Below are 20,515 nucleotides of genomic sequence, written 5' to 3'. Positions count from 1 at the left end.
TATGCCCCAGGGTAGAGATTGAGGTCAGAAGCCAGGGATGGGGATTAGAGGAGGGGAAGGTCAGGCAGAAAGTGTACAGAGTAGGAGAGCTATGGGGCCAGGCCCAATGTGAGGACATCCCAGGCTCAAGTTTCTCCCCAACTACACACAGGTAGAATTTAGCTTCTGGCTGGAAAATAGTTGGGTGGTACAGAGTGAACCCCTGAACACCTAGTCAAGGAAGATCAGTTGCTTACCAACGCTGCTGATGTGTATTTTTAAATAAGTGTGATTGATTGCTTGTTTATATAATTAGATCATTGGACTTGGCAGAGCACTGTCAGCCAAGAAGCATTTATTGATTTCTCCCAGTAAATGCCAACATCAGGGGCTGGGATTATAGCTCAGTGGTAAGAGCACTTGCCTAGAACATGTGAGGCACTGGGTTCAATCCTCAGCACCACAAAAAAATAAATAAAGGTATTGTGTCGGTCTACAACTAAAAAAAAAAAAAAAGCCAACATCAGGGCATATGGCCCAGCAGGCAAGGGGGTTTTGACACAGTAAATTGTCAAGAGTGTCTATGGTGTCTATGGGGGCACCAGAATCTTTCTGGGCTCGGGTGTGCTACTGATTGATGAGTGGAGTGGCGATAGTACTCACCTCATAGACTACTCAGTAAGTATTAAATGAGCAAATGTGGGGAAATGCTTAGACGAGTTCAGGACTTGAATCACCTGCTCAAAGCATGAACTTTGCCATTCATCAAGTTACTGACCACAGAGACTGCCCTGCCCTCCAAATCACCCAGGCACCCTTGCCCAGGCCTATTTTTATCATGGCCTATGTCAGTGCCTGGCACTGTATTTACAAACTGTCTGTCCTCCCTCCAGAACCTCACCACAGTCCAGGAAATCAAAGCTCTTTGTCGGCTCCATCATACTGCATTCTGGTACCAGGAACTGGCACTCTGTAAATATTGGTTGAATGAGACTTAAATGCTGGAGTAGGAGTCTGGACCTCAAATATGAAATTGAAGGTACTTAGAAGTGCTTTGAAGAAAACAATGCAGGGTCAACATTAGAAGGGGCTGTGTTACCCAAGATGGTCATGGGAGGGAGGCTTAGGGAGCAGGTAACAGTTGAACTCTAGCCATGAGAAGGTGACTTTCTAAGAGACGAATTGCTTCTGACATAGGGAATAGCAGATTTGTTCAGGGATGTGTACATGAGGCAGGTACAGCCAAATGAATGGGAGGGAGATCTTAAAGGCTAGTGTGAACCTTCAGACTTTTTTACTGACAGGAGCCACATGAAAAAAAAATTTTTTTGTAATAAGTGGCGCTGAGGCTTGAACCCAGTTCCTCACTCATGCTAGGCAAGCACTCTATCACTGAGCTACAACCCCAGCCTGGGAGCCACATTTTTGCAGCTCAGGCAGTATGGATGGTGGAGCTGGGCTGGGTGGGGGCAGGGACAGTGAGCAGCTCAGTCATATACAGCTTGATTGGCCTGGGAGTGCTATCTCTGATGAAGAACAGAGGGCTGTAGGGGCCATGGTGTTTAGATTTTGTCAAGATGAGATGGAAGCAGGGAAGATAGGGGATAAGAGGTGTTCCCTCTATCCTGGGCCTGCCAGGCCTCAGAGCTGCCATTCCCCCCGCCCCCCGAACACAGTCCCCCACCTCCCATTTGTGGTCCAGGCTGGTCATGAAGGGCCTTAGGCCCTGCTGGAACCTGCTGCCTTAGAGCTGGGCCTACTCTTGGGGGAGGGGTGTTTGGTGGTTGCCAAGCGCAAAGGTTCCGGCTTCTGGTAGTGGCCACAGCCATGTTGCATGCACTGTACTTTCTCTTGTCACTACTGTTGGCAATACCTACTCCCACCCATGCCTGGTCACGGCCCCTCTGGTATCAGGTGGGGTTGGACTTGCAGCCCTGGGGGTGCCAGCCAAATAGCCTAGACTCTTGCAGGAGCAGCTTGGGCTGTCCGAACGGTTGGGTGGGCCTGGGAGGGAACCGCATCTACCCTGTGGCTGGGGTCACAATTACCACCACCATGATGCTGGTGATCAGCCGTGCGATGCTGCAGCGGTGGCGTTCACAGGACACTAAGGGTAAGGTGAGCACAGTACTCCCCGACAGCTCCTTCCTCCACTCATGCCCAGTGGGCCCATAACTTCTACTCAACCTTCCCTAATAAGCCTGCCTTATAAAGACTCATGGGCCTCCTGCCCAACCTCACCCTACCCAACACCCTATTTTCCCTGCATCCGTCCACACATCTCCATGAAATGCATTTCTAGAACCATTCATCCTGACTATTCCCCATGGTCAGTACCCTGCCCAATTTGTCCTCCTTTAGTACATCCATTTCTCATCCAGCCCCCATGGGTCCCATGAACATGCTAGCCTATAGGAGACCCTCAGGGATCCATCACCCTAAGTCACCTCTCCCATCTCCTTTGGGCACAAATGTGTAACCCTACACCCTTCTCTTTGCTGCCACTTGCTATGCCCCCTTCCCTCTCTCCACTCACTCCTACCTCTTGGAGTAAGACTTGGACTCCTATTCTCAGCACCCACAGGTGACCACTAGTTGCTACGGACCTTGGAAACGGCGAACTCCAATTTCAGATCGTGCCCTACTCCTTGGGGTCCTTCACATGCTGGATGCCCTCCTGATCCATATTGAGGGCCACCTGCAGCGTCTAGCTACCCAAAAGCGAATTCAAATAAAGGGGACTCCCACCTAGTGTGGGTGATCCAGCACATTTCTCTCTGCCTGCTGGCCAGCCAGGGTGACGATAGTCCTGAGTTCCCTGGCTGGGACTCAAGCCTATGCAAATGTTCTCTCTGGGCCTCTCTGTGGCCCCTTTTTACTCTTAGAACCAGCAGGTCTGTGGAGTCCAGGAACTGACAAAGTGCCTGTGGAATAGTGGGTATGGGGAAAGTTACTCCCAGTGGAGATCTCAGTCTGAGTAAAGGCCATATGCTGTGTTTGGTATTCCATGCTTGTTGTCAGGATGGGTAGTGATCAGTGGTGGAGAGCATAAAGTGCTAAGGAAGGGTCCAGGCTTTCCCAGTGCACATGGGGTACGGAGAAAAGGCCTGGTCAGCTGAGAAGAGTAGGAGGAGGGTAGTGAGGAGGCTAGAACCAGATTCCAATGGTTTCTAATAGGAACTGAGAACCCTGAGACCCCAGTCACTAGGGGGCACCCACTCCTTTACTTCTTCCACCTTTATCACCACCTCAGGAGATCAGTAGGGGAGATGTCCTCGTGACTTTTTAATCTTGCCACCTGAAAGCAACTGGCTTTGATTTCCTTCTTCCCTGGACTTGCAAGGCCCTACTCCAAGGGGGTCACTGCTGAGTCTCCTATAACAGCCACTCTCCAGATCCTTGGCACCTGTTTGGCTCCCCACTCTCCTCCTCCCCAGCTTGGGTCCGATAATACCAAACTGGAGCCAAGTAGGCAGTTTTTGTGGCCACCTCAAACATGCTCTGATACCTGAGTGCCCTTGCTCCAAGACCCCTAGAAGAGGAATGAGGGTCGGACCTCCCCAAAGAGACTCCTTTTCCCACCTATCAAAGGTGATCCAGGTGGAGTTGGGCCTGAGACACATGCATTTTGGGGGTCTCTGTTTTAGAAAAAGAATATGTTATTGCAAATTGAACATTAGGAACAACAACAAAATTGAACACTAGAAACAAATGAAAAATGCTGGGGATTTAACTCAGTAGTAGAGCATGTGCATGAGACCCTGGGTTCAATCACCAGCATTGAAAAAATAAATAAATAAATCATTAAAAATGGTTTTAGACTGGGCATGGTGGCACACGCCTGTAATTCCAGCAGCTCGGGAGGCTGAGGCAGGAGGATTGCAAATTCAAAACCAGCCTCAGCCAAAGTGAGGCACTGAGCAACTCAGTGAGATCCTGTCTCTAAATAAAATACAAAATAGGGCCAGGGATGTGGCTTAGTGGTTGAGTGCCCCTGAGTTTAATCCCTGGTACTCTCTCCCCAGCCAAATGGTTTTAGGTTGATAAATATTACAATAGTGATCCGTAAATATATCTTTTGTGATACATATTATTATATGACACATTCCTATAATTTCTCCCTCCATTTTCTGGCTTCGTACATTGATGGCTTCTATAAACAATAAGGATTTTGTAATTCCTGGGGAGAAATTTTTTAATATAAAAGGGAAAGATAATTCAGTCTTCCTTCTAACATAGTTGATTGAAGTTTGAGTTTTAATTATTGATAGCTTAGGAAAGTTATTTTACTTCCTAAGCTATTACCAATGGTGTAAGTATTGCTGCCAAATTTGGAAACATCCATTTTTCATACAGGAACTGTAAGATTTGGAAGAATTTCCCATAGGTGAACTTCCACCTGTACGTATTTCAAACCTTGTTTTCCCTCCCTGATTTTTCTAGTGCTGGGTGCTATGGGGCACGTTCTTAATGCAATAAGACTTTGTACTTCTGTCCTGTCAGGAGTTCTCACCCCGTAGGAGTTCCTCCAGGCTACATTCCAGAAGAGGAATAATAAGCTAACTTTACGTAGGAGTAGAACAATTCACATAAATATGTCCCTGCTAACTCAAACCAAGTGTTTCCTTATGGTAGACAGAGATATGTCACTTAAGTCCCCTTCAAAATAGGCTGGCTGTTGCCAGACATTGGGAAATCAACCAGAAGACAAGTCTGCCTCAGCCATGGAGAGCCTCTCCCAGCTAGCTTTCTTCCTCTGCCCAACCCTATTCCTTCCTCAAGTACTGATCCCAATTGATTTCTCTGGTAAGTAGCTTGGACTCTAATCTTCCTCTTAGAGCTAGCTTTCCAGGGAACCCAACCTGGAATAATTCCTAACCCATCTTCCCCTTGGATAGATTCCCAAATGCCATAGTCTGTCTGATATTCCCCACCCCACACACTTGACACTGGAGACATGTCTAAGCAGAAAGGACAGAGGTCCTGAATTAATGCAATTAGATTATCTTAATTTTGCCAGTTTTCTAAAAATATTTGCCCCCCAGACACACTACTGGGGCCCTTCTCAAGGCTGAAAGTAAGATGTTGAAGGCCAAGTTTCATCTGCCTGTTGTGAGATCCACTTTGGCACTCTACAAGGTTTAATGAGCACCTCCTATTTGCTGACCCTCTATCGTGGATGTATATACTAATGTGCATAGCAGACCTGGTTCCTCCCTTACCTTCTTGCAAATAGAGGTCTAGTGCTGGTGAAATAGACATGAAAAGGCAATTATTCTGAAGCAAGGTATGCTGCTCAGCTGGGGTGGTGTAGAGGCTGACTGCTGGGACCTGAAGGATGAGTAGAATGACCAGAAGAAGAGAAGAGAGCTCCACTGAGAAGGACAAGCATGTACAAGTGCCTAGTGGGGAGATAGAACTTGACTTGTTAAAGGAGATTTAAAGTGATCAAGAGTTCAAGGGAAAGAAGGTGCTCTGGAAAGCAGGAAGGAGGGGTCTGAAGAGGAACAAAAATTGGTAACATGGGCAGAATGATGGCCCCTCTGTGATGTCCATATCCTAATCCCTGGAATCTCTGGATATATTATAGTACTTTGCAGATGAAGTTATGGAAAAGGACTTTAGTGAGATTATTATGGATTATCTTGGTGGTTCCAATGTAATCACATGAGCCTGAAAAAGCGAAAGAGGAGGGCAGAAGTTGGTCAGACTCAAATTATGAAAGGGATGTGATCCTCCACAGCTGGCCAAGGATCCAAGGAATTCAGGTGGTCTCTACAAGCAAGAAATGACCCTCAAGTGATAGCAAAAAAAAAAAAAAAAAAGGAAACTAAGTTCTCCTACAACCACTAGGAATTGAATTCTGCCAACAACCTTAATGAGCAAATTCTCCCCAACCACCTCCAGAAAGGATTGCATCCCTGCTAATGTGTTGATTTTAGCCCAATGAAACCCATATTGAACTTCTGGCCTACAGAACTGTGGTATGATAAAAATTTTTATTATTCTAAGCCACTAAGGTTGTGTTAATTTGTGGGTTTATATTGTTAGGGATTGAATCCAGGACCTTGTGCATGCTAGGCAAGTGCTCAAACATTGAGCTGCACCCCCCAACCCAAGGGTAATATGTTATTGTAGGAAAAGAAAAGTGATAAGAGATTAGAGAATGAGATACTGCTGTAACAAATTCCAAAAACATGCCAGGTTCAGTGGTGCAGGTCTGTAATACTAGCAGCTCAGGAGGCTGAGGCAGTTGGATTGTGAGTTCAATGCCAGGCTCAGCAATTTTGCAAGTCCTTATCTCTGAATAAAATATAAAAAGGCCTAGGATCTTGCTCAGTGGTTAAGTGTCTCTGGGTTCCATCCCTGGTACAAAAAAAAAAAAAAATCCAAAAATGTAGAATTGGCTTTGGAATTGGGCAGTTGGCAGAGGCTAGAAGAATAACAGAAAAGGCCAATTTTGGCTTCAATGAACCATTAGAAGAAATCTGAATGTTAAGGATGTTGCTGGTGAGAGCTTAGAAAGAAATGAAAAACATGTTATTGGAAGCTGGAGTTGCAGAAAGTTTAGTGTGGAATTGTATCCCACAGTAGGGTGGAAAACAGAATTTGTCCATTTCTAAGCAAAATGTTGAAGGTACATTCTGGGTTCTTCTTGCTAATTATGGTAAACTGTAGGAAGAGGGATATAAATTCAAAGAGAAACTGTTACAATGAAATCAGACCTTGATATTAGGAATTCTCAGTCCAGAAAAGCACTTTACCTCAAATTGTTGAAGTTGATACAATTCAAATAACATCAAGTTCTTCATTTTGAGTGATAAAGTATTTATAAAAATAATATACAAGAATGATATAATGTCACAGAAGAGAGTGGACTAGGAAGCTTCATGGATTCATCCCTTCACAGAAACAAGAATTGAGCTGGGTGCAGCGGCATGTGCCTGTAATCCCAGTGTCTCGGGAGGTGGAGGCAGAAGGATTGCAAGTTGAAAGGCAGTCTCATCAAAAGTGAGGCGCTAAGCAACTCCATGAGACCTTGTCTCTAAATAAAATACAAAATGGGACTGGGGATGTGGCTCAGTGATTGAGTGCCTTTGAGTTCAGTCCCCCTCAACTCCCCCTCCCGCTGCCCCCCAAAAAAACCCACAAATAAACAAAAAATCAGGTATTTGAGTTTTCAGAAACTGCCTGAACAAACTTTTTAGGAACTCAAGTCTAGATTGTAGAGGACAGATGAGACAAGTCCCTGAAGATAGCAGGAAACAGTTTTATTTGGCTGCAGCCAGGTTCAGAAGATACAGTTTTTGCTGTAATCAACAATCCACTGAATCCCAAATTCAGGTAGTTTCAGAACTTTATGCCCAGTGTGTGAGGGGAGGGGCTCAGAAGTGCACAGTCTGCAGAAGTTCACATAAAAGCAGCTTTTTCTCTCACTGTTTCGGGCAAGTTAACTCTTCAAGGACAACATCTGAGAAGGGAGAGCTTCTTCTCCCCTTTTTTTCCTCCCCCTTCCAGCTATTACGGAGCCCAACTGGTAACTTATCTTAGAAATGTAGACACTTCTGTGAAGCTTCTGCTCAAGGCCAGAGACCTTATCAAAGGATCTTTTTTAAATATTTTTTTTTATTGTAGTTGGACACAATAGCTTTCTTCTATTTATTTATGTGGTGCTGAGGACCAACCTAGGGTCTCACTAAGTTGCCTAGGATATTGCTAAGTAACTGAGGCCAAGTTAAGTTATGCCTAGGACCTTGCTAAGTTACTTAGCCAAGGCTGTTGCTAAGTTACTCAAGACAAAGAATTTTTAAAGCAGCTAGAGGGAAGCTATTTGTTATGCGCAGGGATTCTAAATAAGACTAATAATAGTTGATTTCTCAGAAACCATGGAGGACAATAAGTGTTAGTGTGACATATCTAAAATTCTGGTGAAAAAAAATGTCAACCAATAATTCTATTACCTAGCAAACCAATCCTTCAAGAATAAAGGAGGAGAAGCTGGACAGGGGCACACCTGTAATCCCAGCTGCTTGAGAGGCTGAGGCGGGAGGATCATGAGTTCAAAGCCAGCTTCAGCAACAGTGAAGTGCTAACAACTCAGTGAGACCCTGTCTCTAAAAAACAAAAACAAAAACAAAACAAAACAAAACAAAAAAACACAAAATAGGGCTAGGGATGTGGCTCAGGAGTCAAGTAACCCTGAGTTCGATCCCTGGTACCAAAAAAAGAAAGAAAAGCAAAGAAAACATAAAATGGGCTAGGGATGTGGCTAGTGCTAGGTTTAATCCTTGGTACCAAAAAAAAAAAAAAGAAGAAGAAGAAGAAAAAAAATATATATGTATATACATACGTAGATATATAGAAGACATAATGGAATGGTAGAAGTAAATCCTTTATTATTAATAACATTAAATGCAAGTGGACTAAACTCTCTGATTTGAAAAACAGATTGGCAGATGCTTAAAAAAGTTGATCTGGGCTGGGACTGTAGCTCAGTGATAGAGTGCACACTTAGCATGCACAATCAATTCCTGGTACAACAAAAACTACAACAAAAAAGGAGTTCATCTATATGCAGACTACAAGAGATGCAGATATAAGGATACTGAAAGGTTAAAAGTAAAATGATGGAAAAACTGCATGCAAATTGTAACTAGAAGAGAGCCAGTTTGGCTACATTATTGTCATACCAAAAAAAATGTAAGAATTTGACAAAATTCAATGCCCTTTATTAATAAAAACAGCATATAAACTAGAAATAGAAAGGAATTACCTCAACATAGTAAAGGCAAAATATGAAAAACTCACAGCCCAACTTCATATTCAATGGAAGACTGAAAGCTTTCCCCTTATTCCTAGGTATTTAATAATTATTCTTTTTTTTTTTTTTTTTTTTTGGTACCAGGGATTGAACTCAGGGACACTGAACCACTGGAGCTATATCCTCAGCCCTATTTGGTTTTATTTGAACATAAGGTCTCACTGAGTTGCTTAGTACCTCACTTTTGCTGAGGCTGACTTTGAAATCACAGTGCTCCTGTCTCAGCCTCCCAAGCCACTGGGATTTCAGGCATGTGCCACCATGCCCAGCCCTAAGTATTTGTGTGTGTGTGTGTGAGGGGGGCTTAGGGAAGTGGTAGGCCTTTCTCAGAAACACCCTTGGGTGGGAAAAAGAAACTTTTTCCTTCAAATGGCCATCCAGATGTTAAGCATGGACCTTATTATATTCCCCCCATTTTTGTTTCTGTTGGGCCCCTTAGGGAATAGGGACTCAGGTCAATCTTCTATAACTGCTTCCTGCTGGGAAGGGGTGGAGTTTGAATCCCTCATTAAGGGCACTGGACATCATTGGAATAATGACAGAGGTTGAGTGGTGGTGGAATGCTTGTCCCTGGTGCCCCAATTTTGGGTAGGGGATTGGTATTCATGTACAAAAGCTGGTTTATAGTTTGATTAGAGATTTTTTTTTGGATCTGGTCTTGAACCAATTTAATGATGCAGGGGGGGAGAATTAACAGAAGGCCTATGGCAAAGAGAGGGGTCAGGAAAGGAAGAAGGGGGGTCCTTAGCTGCCATCCTTCAGTAGAGGAAAGCTGTTGTTTCCGGTGGTGTTCAAGGTCCTGTTGGAGTTGTTTTATCTTGTCCTTTACTATTCCATGTTGATTGACATAAAAATAGCATTCCGCCTTTTTCAGGGCTGTTAAAAGATCAAGACCCCTTCATTCTGCAGAACCACAACAGCTAAAGAATCAAGGTGGGATTGTATAGTTATTATGGTTTGAGCAAGTTGCTGTAAGTCTCCTAGAAATTGGAATGGTAATTCCAGATAATGGTACCCGTGGGAGGTGAGTACAGAATAAGGGAGGAGGGCAGAAGTGAAAAAGGGAAGGATGGTACTCATGGTTCTGCAGTGTCCTCATGTCCTCAGAGACCAAAGGAAGACTGGGGGTTCTGGCCTTGGAGACACACAGCTTGAGAGGGCCTATGATTCTCATTGTATAAAAGGGCAGAGAAAAACATTTTAAATGGGAGTTGTGAACCCAATATGAGATGCCCTCAAGGTGGGCTGCTGAGGAGTGGTAAGAATGACCTGATAGGGTCCAGTTCATTTTGCTGAGAGTTGAGAGGAGGAGGGGGGCTTGTTGCGGGCGGGAGTTAAAAAGTACCTGGTCACAGAGTGGGAAGAGGGGAAGAAGCAGAACTAGGCTTTGCCAGAATAGCATTATGTATGCCAGAAAAGATGAGGGGCAAGGGGAACTGGAGAATCAGAGAGGGTGGTGAGCTGAGCAGGGAGATAAGATAGTCTGTATAGAAGCTCAAAAGGGGAGATATTGATTGGGAGGGCTTGTAACCTAAGAAGAGCCAAGGGAAGGAGTTTAGTCCAATCTAAATGTAATTCAAAGGATAGTTTAGTGGGCTGGGGATGTGGCTCAAGCAGTAGCGCGCTTGCCTGGCATGTGTGCAGCCCGGGTTCGAGGGTTCGATCCTCAGCACCACATACAAACAAAGATGTTGTGCCTGCCGAAAACTAAAAAAATAAATAAATATTAAAAAAAAAAACAACAAAGGATAGTTTAGTGAGAATGTTTTTCAAGGTCCAGTTGTGGTACATTCTGTTACCGCTGTCCTTGCTTCCCCAATGCTGAAGTATAACACCAGAGAAGCATGCCGAGGCAAGTTTAGAGTGGAAAGTAGAAGCTTTATTAAAGGACAGCAGAAAAGACTTCTTCCTGGAGAAAGAAGGGGACCCAAGAGGTGGAATCCCTGGAAGGGGAAGGTCTTCCCTCTTATATAGCTAAAGTCTACTTTCAGCTTTCCCACATTCCTGTCGTATACCTGTCCTCTGTTCTGTTATCTTGCAGTGATGGAATGTAGGTGGGAAGGCCCAAAGGATGGGGGGGGGACAGTGGGCAGAAGAAATAATCTGGGCAGGAAGGACTTTCTGGGAGCTGATTCATTAACATTTCCTTGGGATGAGCTCTGGGCCTTGGGGATATTAACATTTCAATTCCCCCAAGTGCTGCTCTGATTTCCTGGATTCCATTCTCAATAATGGCCTTCATCTTATTCATCTTCACCTTACTCCATATTTACCTAACTACATTAACTACATTAGCTACCTATCTTTAAGTCTGGCTTCAATTCCACCTTGCCAGAGGACTGGGGATGATAGGGGATATGAAAATGCCAGGAGAGGGCTGGGGATGTGGCTCAAGTGTTAGCGCGCTCACCTGGCATGCGTGCGGCCCGGGTTTGATCCTCAGCACCACATACAAACAAAGATGTTGTGCTCACCAAAAAACTAAAAAATAAAATATTTTTTTTAAAAAGGGGCACGTGTGATTGCTTTACATAAAAAAGAAAAGAAAAGAAAATGCCAGGAGATGTTGAGTACCTTAGCTATGGACCATGAAACATGGGAAACAAATTCAGGACCATGGGGCTGGGGATGTGGCTCAAGCGGTAGCACGCTTGCCTGGCATGCGTGTGGCCCAGGTTCGATCCTCAGCACCACATACAAACAAAGATGTTGTGTCCACCAAAAACTTAAAAAAAAAAAAACATGCAAATTCAGGACCATTATCAGACTGGAGTGAGGAAGGGAGGCTGAATCAGGGAAGAATATGTTCAATGAGGATGTTGGCCACCACAGAGGCACATTTTCTTGAGGAAAAACCTCAACCCATCCCAAGAAGGTGTCTACAAGTACCAAGAAAAATTTGTACTGCTTGACTTGGGAGCATATGGGTGAAATCCAGCTGCCAATCAGAGCAAGGTAGATGTCCTCTTTCTGGGTGTAAAGGAAAAGCAGGTAGACTGAGATTGAAGGTGGGATTGGTTTTTTGGCAGATTTCACAGGAAGCAGAGAGGGTAGAGAGACATTGTAAGTCCTCTGGAGTGAGTTTAAGGAGGGAAGTGAGACATTGTTTTAAAGATGTGATATTAGGGTAAAAGAGGTTGTGAAGGAAGGTAAACACCTGTTGAGTGTCAGGTGGGGAAGAGTCTGTTGGGGGACTAGCAAGGCTGAGGACCACAGGTGGAGGAGTCTATTGGAGGGTGGTGGCCCTCACCTCAGAGTCTGCCTTGTTGTTGCCAAGTGTCACAAAGGAGGTGTCTGTCTGATGGAATTTACAATGTGAGATTCCAATGGCAGTGAGAAGCTTTGAGACCTGAAAGAGATCCGAAATAAAGAGGGCATCAGTAATTAAAATTCCCTTGGTGGTAAGGAATCTGTACTCCTTCCAAAAAGCAAAGTGGGAGAGAAGTATGTGGAAAGCATATTTAGAGTCACTATAGACATTGATGGAGGCTCTCTTTGCCAAAGTGAAGGCTCTGATGAGGGCAACAAGTTCAACCTGCTGATTGGATGTATTATTGGGGAGGGGATCCACTTCCACAACTGAGACTATAGCATACCCTGCCTGATGAACTCCCTCCTGAAGGAAGGAGGAGCCATCTGTGAACCATGTGTATGTTGCCTGGAGCAAGGGACCTTCCTGGATGTGGGAGGGATGTGGAAGAAGCTCCTCCAGAGTTTCAGTGCATGAAAGGATAAGAAGAGAAAAGGTGGAAGAGTCCTGAGGAGTGGGGAGGAGAGTAGCAGGGTTTAAAGGTGAGCATGTGTGGAAAGTAAGACTGAATCTTCCACCAGGAAAACCTGTAGAGACAAAAGGCGACATCGGGGTATGAATGTAAGCCCTTGTAGGTGAGGAGTTCCTTTAGGTGATGGGGAGCCAGGATGGTAAGTGGGGCCCCAAAGGTGAGTTTCTTTGACTCATTTTTGATGAGTAGAGAGGCTGAGGCCAACGTTGGCAGGCAAGGGGCCCATTCCTGAACAGTAGGCTCAAGATCCTTCCATAGATAAGCCACAGGGGGAAAGGTTGGCCCCAGCATGTGTCTGAGGACCCCTAGAGCAAATCCCTGCTTTTCAGCCACATAAAGTTGAAATGGGCATGTGAGATCAGGGAGAATGGAGAGCAGGGGCATGGAGGAGGGCCTGCTGGAACACGGTGAAGGGCGTTGTAACAGAATGGAATAGAGGTTCAGAGAGTGGGCCCCAGGTCACATCATATAGAGGCTTAGCCAATATAGAGTAGTTAGGATTCCAAGCTCTAAGGAATCCTGCCATACCTAAAAAGTAGAGAATTCCTTCTTTAGTAGAGGGTGTTTGTATATTAGTGATAAGGCCCTTTCTATTAACTGTAATGACTTTATGTGTAGGGGTCAGGAGGAAACCTAGTATGTTACCATTGCCAAAGAGAGCTGTACCTTGGATGGAGAAACCCTTACAGCTATGGACAGAAAGGAAGTTAAGAAGCTTACAGGTGTCCTGATAACTGACCTCAAAGGAGGGACTTCAGAGAAGGAGATCATCAACATACTGTAGCACCAGAGACTGAATGAGATATATGGATGCTAGGTTTTTGGCCAAGGCCTGTCTGAAGATTATGAGGGCTGTCATGGAACCCTTAAGGGAGAACTGTTCACATAAGCTGAGTGGAGTTATATGACTCAGGGACTGTCCGTGTAAAGGTGAAAATGTCTTGAGAGTCAGAATGGAGGGGAATAGAGAAGAAGGCATCTTTCAGGTATAGCATTGAGAAGTAAGAGGTCCCAGAAGGAATGATGGAGATAAGGGTATAAGGATTGGTTACCACAGAATGGATTGGGACAACTACAGAGTTGATGAACGCTTGATGGACCAAGCGGCAGGAACAATTGAGCTTTTTTTACTGCCAAGATGAGAGTGTTATAAGGGGAATGTGTAGGTTTAAGGAATCCCTTTCACAAGAGGTCTTAAATGATAGGCTGTAAGCCTAGGAGTTTTTGTCGGGAAAGCGGGTATTGTGATTGGGCCAGAAAATGGAGGGGTCTTTGAGATGGATGAGAATGAGCTTTTGGTGTGGATGATAGAAGGACTTGAAACATCCCAGACAGTAGGGTCCACCTTGGAAGAGGGTAATGGGAAGGCACTGGCAGATGGAATAGGGGATAAGGGGTAAATGTGAGGATCAGGGGAGTGGCAGGCAAGTCTGGATGGAAGCAAATATGAGGGGAGAGGGAAAGCATAGCTCGCAACTTTGTAAAGATGTCCCTTCCCATGAAGGGAACAGGGGGCACTGTGGAATGACCAAAAAGGAGTGGGTAAAAATTAGAGAGCCATGCTAGGGCTGTAGCTCAGGAGTAGAGTGCTTGCCTAGCATGTACTGGGCACTGGGTTTGATCCTTAACACCACATACAAATAAACAAATAAAATAAAGGCATTCTGACCATCTACAACAACAACAAAAAGGTTTAAAAAAAATTAGCCAAAAGTGCAAACAAGTCTAGGTATTTGTAAGGGTTAGTAAAATTTACCCTTTACCCCAACAATAGAGATTATAGAACGAGTAGTAGGCCCCCAGAACTCCTTGAGGACTGAATGTGTAGCCCTGCCATCTAGGAGGAAGGAGACAGGCCTACCTGAAACACGCAGAGTTACCCTGGGTTCCCACAGAGTGATGGTAGTGGTTGGGTTATGGAGACCTGGGCCTTGTCAGTCCTCTGCAGCCAGTTCTAAGAGTTGGAAAGGGGAACCAGTAGGGCTGGATGGCTGTGGGCTGCTATGGGCTCAGGGACAGTCAATGGCCCAGCGTCCCTCCTGATGGCATTTAGGACAAGGGCCTGGAGGCTCCTGAGGTTTGGGACATGTACAAGCCCAGTGACCCATCTGACCACATTTAAAACAGGATCTGGGCAGACTCTATGAGCCAGTGGAATCAGGGACACAGGCTGAGGCCAGACAGATGGCTTGAGAGAGGATCTGTTTCTGCTCTGGGCCTTCTTGCCTCTCCTGTTATACACCTTATAGGTCACTCCTAGAACCTCAGCTTGGGGAGTTAAGGGCCCCCTCTTGAGGTGCATTAGTTTGGCCTTAATATCAGAAAAACTCTGGGAGAAAAAATGGGTCATTTAGTAGTTGTCTCCCATCTGGAGTCTCAGGGTCCAGATTAGTATATTGTAATAAAGCCTAAATGCTGAAGAGTTTACATTCTTATCTTGGATGATTTCCTGGAGCTTTTCATAATTGATCGATTTATGTGCTGCCATAAGGCAAGTAATGAATTGGTTTCTACTAGTTACTCCTCCAGGCGAATGAATTATAATTCCAATTGGAGTCCCAATCAGAGACCACTTTAGTGCCAATCAGATGGGCAGGGGAGGTCTGATGTACCTCATCAGCATAATTTCTAGCTTGTTCCCAAACTCACCTTCACTCCTTGGGCAGGAGGGTGTTAGACAAGATCATATAGATGGGGCTGGGGATGTGGCTCAAGTGGTAGCACACTCGCCTGGCATGCGTGCTGCCCTGGTTCGATCCTCAGCACCACATACAAACAAAGATGTTGTGTCTGCCGATACCTAAAAAATAAATATTAAAAAAATTTTTTAAAAAAAGATCATATAGACATCATGGAAGGTCAAATCATGTGATTGGGTCAGATATTGAAAGTCTTTGATATATGTGTTGGAACTTGAAGTACAGGACCCATGCCACTTTTCTAACTGTGAAAGATCTGACAAAGAGAAAGGCACATGAACCAAGATTACACTAACTCCCCAGCCACCTTGAGTAGAGGACACAAGAGATGTGGGTTGGGCAGTAGCAAACTGTAAGCATGTAGCAGCAGGAGAGAAAGACACAGGGGCCTGAGGGAACAGTTGCTGCGGTGGCTTCATCAGAAAGAGAATTATGATATGGCAGAGGCTTATCTGCTGGATTGAAGGAAGAGGAGTCCCGGGTAGAATCTTCTGTTCCTTTGGAAGCAGGGAAGTGAGAGTTAAGAGGACTTGTGCAGGAGAGCAAGAGTTGCAGAGAGAAAGCTTAGAGAGAGGAGAAAGCCTGAATGTGTGATAGCTCTTTCCATTTTCCCAAACGCTCACAGTAGTTGAAAAGATCCCTGATAAAGCAGCCATTTAGGGGCTGGGATTGTGGTTTGGTAGAGTGCTTGCCTAGCACATGTGAAGCCCTGGGTTTGATCCTCAGCACCACATAAAAATAAATAAATAAATAAAAGTACTGTGTACAAGTAAAATAAATGTTTTTTTTTTTTTTAAAGCAGCCATTTACTCAAGCGGTAGCGCGCTCTCCTGGCATGCATGTGGCCCGGGTTCGATCCTCAGCACCGCATACAAAGATGTTGTGTCCACCAAAAACTAAAAAATAAATATTAAAAAAAAATTCTCTCTCTCTCTTAAAAAAAAAAAAAAGGTTGCCTTGGTTATCTGGGATTAAAAAAAAAAAAGCAGCCATTTAGAGTCCTTATCCAAAGGCTATTGAGGCCAGATCTGATTGCACAAGTGGATAAGTTTTGGGGGTTTAGTTCCAGGGTGAGTGAGAGAGACCATAAGTTAGCCAGGAGGCAGCCTAGGGGACTATGGGAAGGAATGGATGAGGAGCCATCCATGCTGAGATGTAGGAGGTGTGTTTAGAGGTGGGGCATTCCCCAGTCTCTAGTATCACCTAGTTTGAGAGGATGGTTATGCTCAGGGGGTCGTCACCACTGCTGGGTAAGCATCAGGGGCAGGAGTCCGTAAAGGTACTTGGGCGCTTGGCATGAACTCCGAAGAAGGGGCAGATTAAACAAAGGATGAGAGGTAGTCTCACCAGGAACAACTTCCAATCACCTTTTTTTTTTTTTTTAAAGAGAGAGTGAGAGAGGAGAGAGAGAGAGAGAGAGAGAGAGAGAGAGAGAGAGAGAGAGAGAGAGAGAGAGAGAGAATTTTTTAATATTTATTTTTATGTTCTTGGCGGACACAACATCTTTGTTGGTATGTGGTGCTGAGGATCGAACCCGGGCCGCATGCATGCCAGGCGAGTGCGCTACCACTTGAGCCACATCCCCAGCCCCTTCCAATCACCCTTGGTGATTTTTTTCTCAAAACCCAGGACCCAAATGAAAGACCACCTATAAACTTTGTCAACAGTAGGGATCAGCTGTAGCTGTGAAAGCTGTGGCTGAGGGGTGCCCCTGACCATACAATAACCTTAGGAGTGCTGGACATTCAATGGTCATTTCCTGGGACTTTTAGTTTGGTTAGGTTGACCAGAAATAGCAAGAAATACATTTGGGAACAAATTTTTGCCACATGCACACATGTCAGATCACTTGTCTTCAGGATATACAAAGAACTCAAAAAAACTTAACACCAAAAAAAAAAATCCAATTAATAAATGGATTAAGGAGCTGAAAAGACACTTCTCAGAAGAAGATATACATTTGATCAACAAATATATGAAAACGTGTTCATCTCTAGTAATTAGAGAAATGCAGATCAAAACTACTCTAAGATTTCATCTCACACAAGTCAGAATGGCAGTTATCAAGAATACAAACAACAATAAGCGTTGGTGAGGATGTGGAGGAAAAGGCACACTCATACATTGCTGGTGGGACTGCAAATTGGTGCAACCACTCTGGGAAACAGTATGGAGATTCCTTAGAAAACCTGGAATGGAACCACCATTTGACCCAGCTATCCAACACCTCAGTCTATACCCAAAGGACTTAAAATCAGCATACTATAGTAACACTAGCAACTCAATTCAATGTTTATAGCAGCTCAATTCACAATAGCTAAACCTCGGAACTAACCTAGATGCCCTTCAATAGTTGAATGGATAAAGAAACTGTGGTATATATAAACACAGTGGAATATTACTCAGCATTAGAATGAAATTATGACATTTGCAGGTAAATGAATGGAGTTGGAGAATATCATGCTAAGCAAAGTAAGCCAATCCCCCCCAAAACAAAGGATATTCTCTCTGATAAGCAGATGCTGATCCACAATTGTGGGGTGGGGGGCAGGGGGAAAATGGCAACATTTTGATCGGGCAAAGGAGAAAAAGGGAAGGGGAGGGGACATGGAAGCAGAATAGATGGTGGAATGAGATGGACATGATTACCCTAGGTACATGTAAGACTGCATATATGATGTGATGCTACATCATATACAACTAGAGAAATGAAAAGTTGTGCTGCAGTTTTGTACAGTGAACCAAAATGCATTCTGTTGTCATATATACCTGATTAAAATAAATAATTTTTTAAAAATAGTTTGGAGTCTCACAGAGGCATAAGCCTGTAGTCCTAGCTTTACTCGGAAGGTTGAGGCAGGAGGATGGTTTGAGTCCAGGAGTTCAAGGTTTGACTGGCCAACATAGTGAGGCCTCATCTCAAAAAACAACAAGAACAAACAAACAAACAGAAAATCAGATTTGGAGCCAGGTGCAGTGGTGCATACCTGTAATCCCAGTGGCTCTGGAGGCTGAGACAGGAGGATTGTGAGTTCAAAGCCAGCTTCAGCCACAGTGAGGCACTAAGCAACTCAGTGAGACCCTGTCTCTAAATAAAATACAAAATAGGTTGGGGATGTGGCTCAGTGACTGAGTGCCTCTGAGTTCCAATCCCTGGTACAAAAAAAGAATCAAATTTCATACTGGAATAAGGATATAGACCAAATGAATAGAACAGAAAGTCCAGAAATAAATCCTCACATATGTGGTCAATTTTATTTTTCTTTCTTTTTATACCAGGGATTGAACTTGGGGCACTTAACCACTTAGCCACATCCCCAGCCCTTTTTGTATTTTATTTGGAGAGAAGGTCTTACTGAGTTGCTTAGGGCTTCACTAAATTGCTGAGGATGGCTTTGTACTTGTGATCTTTCTGCTTCAGCCTCCTGAGCCTCTGGGATTACAGGCATGTGCCACCTCATTCGGCTCAGTTTGTTTTCCATAGGTGATAAGACCCAGTTCTATGAGGAAAAGACAGTCTTTTCAAGAAATGATGCTGGAAAAATGGATATCTACCTGCAAAAGGGCTGGGGGATATAGTTCAGTGGCCTAGTTTGCCTAGCATACACAATACATGGGGTCCAATCCCCAGCACCACATCCACACAAGAGAATAAATTGGACTCTTACATCATATACAAAATACATGAAATACCTAAATTTAAGAATTAAAACTATAAAATACTTAGAAGAAAAGGTAAGAATTTAATTTAAGAATTAAAACTAGGGGCTGGGGATGTGGCTCAAGTGGTAGCGCGCTCACCTGGCATGCGTGCGGCCTAGGTTTGATCCTCCAGCACTACATACAAACAAAGATGTTGTGTCCGCCAATAACTAAAAAATAAATAAATATTAAAAAAAAAAAGAATTAAAACTATGAAATACTTAGAAGAAAAGGTAGGTGAAAATCCACCAAATCCTTTGAGAAGATAGTAATTTCTTATTTTACCAAAAGGAAAATACATTAATTGAATTTCATCAAAATAAAATAGTCAGTAAAATGAAGAAAATATTTGAAAATCATATATCTGATAATAAATATCCAGAATATATAAATGATTTCTAAAACTCAACAATAAAAATATAAACAATAAGCCAGGCATGGTGGTGTATGCCTGTAATCTGGTGGTTTGGGAGGCTGAGGCAGGAGGATCCTGAGTTCAAAGCCAACCACAGCAATGGTGAAGTGCTAAGCAAATCAGTGAGACCTTGTCTTTAAATAAAATATAAAATAGTGCTGGGGATGTGGCTCAGTGTTCAAGTGCCCCTGAGTTGAATCTCTGGTACCTTAAAAACACACACACACACACACACACATATAAATAATACAATTTAAAAATTGGCAAGGAGCCAGGTCCAGTGGTCCATGCTTATAATCCCAGTGGCTCAGGAGGCTGAGGCAGGAGGGTCTCAAGTTCAAAGCCAGCCTCAGCAATTTAGTAAGCCCTAAGAAACTTATCAAAACACTCTCTAAATAAATTAGAAAAATTGGCTGGGGATGTATCTTAGTGGTTAAGTGCTCCTGGGTTCAATCCCTGGTACAAAAAAAAATTGGCAAGGGACTTAATTAGATATTCCAAAGAAGACATAAAAATGGCCAATAAGCAAATGAGAAGATGCTCAACACAACAGGCCATTAGGGAAACACATATCAAAACAACAATGAGGTGGTACATATACACAATGGAATATTACTCAGCCATAAAGAAGAATGAAACTAAGGCATTTGCCAGTAAATGGATGGAGCTGAAAACTACCATGCTAAGTGAAATAAGCCAATCCTCAAAAAAAACAAAGATCAAATATTCTCTCTGATATTCAAATGATGACTCACAATTGGGAGGTGGTGGAGCTTCGCAGGATTGGACGAGGGTGAATGGGGGGAAGGGATGGGGAATGGGAATGGGAAAGACAGTAGAATGAATTGGACATAAGTTTCCTATGTTCATATAAAAATACAGAGCAGTGTAACTCCACATCATGTACAACAGTAAGAATGGGAATTTATACTCCATGTACATATGATACGTCAAAATGCATCATCATGTATAACTAAAAAGAACAACAACAACAAAAAAAATAAACAATGAGGGCGGGGATGTGGCTCAGTGGTAGAACGAAAACAATAAGCTATCATTGAAAGCAAAATGAAAGAGAAAGCAAAAGAAACAAGAGACAGACCTCAACGGATCAGTG

General features: G+C 43.8%; 1 protein-coding gene across 1 annotated transcript; it reads left to right on the top strand.

Moving 5' to 3' along the window:
- The first annotated feature begins 72 nt into the window (after positions 1 to 72).
- Tmem89 (transmembrane protein 89) lies at positions 73 to 5,492 on the top strand. The gene is made up of 2 exons (XM_005327054.4): positions 73 to 2,097; positions 2,555 to 5,492. Exons 1-2 carry the CDS (start codon positions 1,807 to 1,809, stop codon positions 2,729 to 2,731), a joined length of 468 nt encoding a protein of 155 aa, XP_005327111.1. The 5' UTR covers positions 73 to 1,806; the 3' UTR covers positions 2,732 to 5,492.
- Positions 5,493 to 20,515: the final 15,023 nt, after the last annotated feature.

The sequence above is a fragment of the Ictidomys tridecemlineatus genome, chromosome 3, assembly GCF_052094955.1.
Source record: "Ictidomys tridecemlineatus isolate mIctTri1 chromosome 3, mIctTri1.hap1, whole genome shotgun sequence".
Lineage (NCBI taxonomy): Eukaryota > Metazoa > Chordata > Mammalia > Rodentia > Sciuridae > Ictidomys > Ictidomys tridecemlineatus.
The sequence above is the reverse complement of the archived record's forward strand: the minus strand, read 5'-3'. Positions and strand labels throughout refer to the sequence as shown.

Bases quoted from the DNA above. Each gene is read 5' to 3' on its own strand.
- Tmem89 (XM_005327054.4), top strand. From the start codon at position 1,807: ATGTTGCATGCACTGTACTTTCTCTTGTCACTACTGTTGGCAATACCT. The intron at 2,098-2,554 runs GTGAGCACAGTA...TCCTATTCTCAG, and splicing joins CACAGGACACTAAGGGTAAG to CACCCACAGGTGACCACTAG.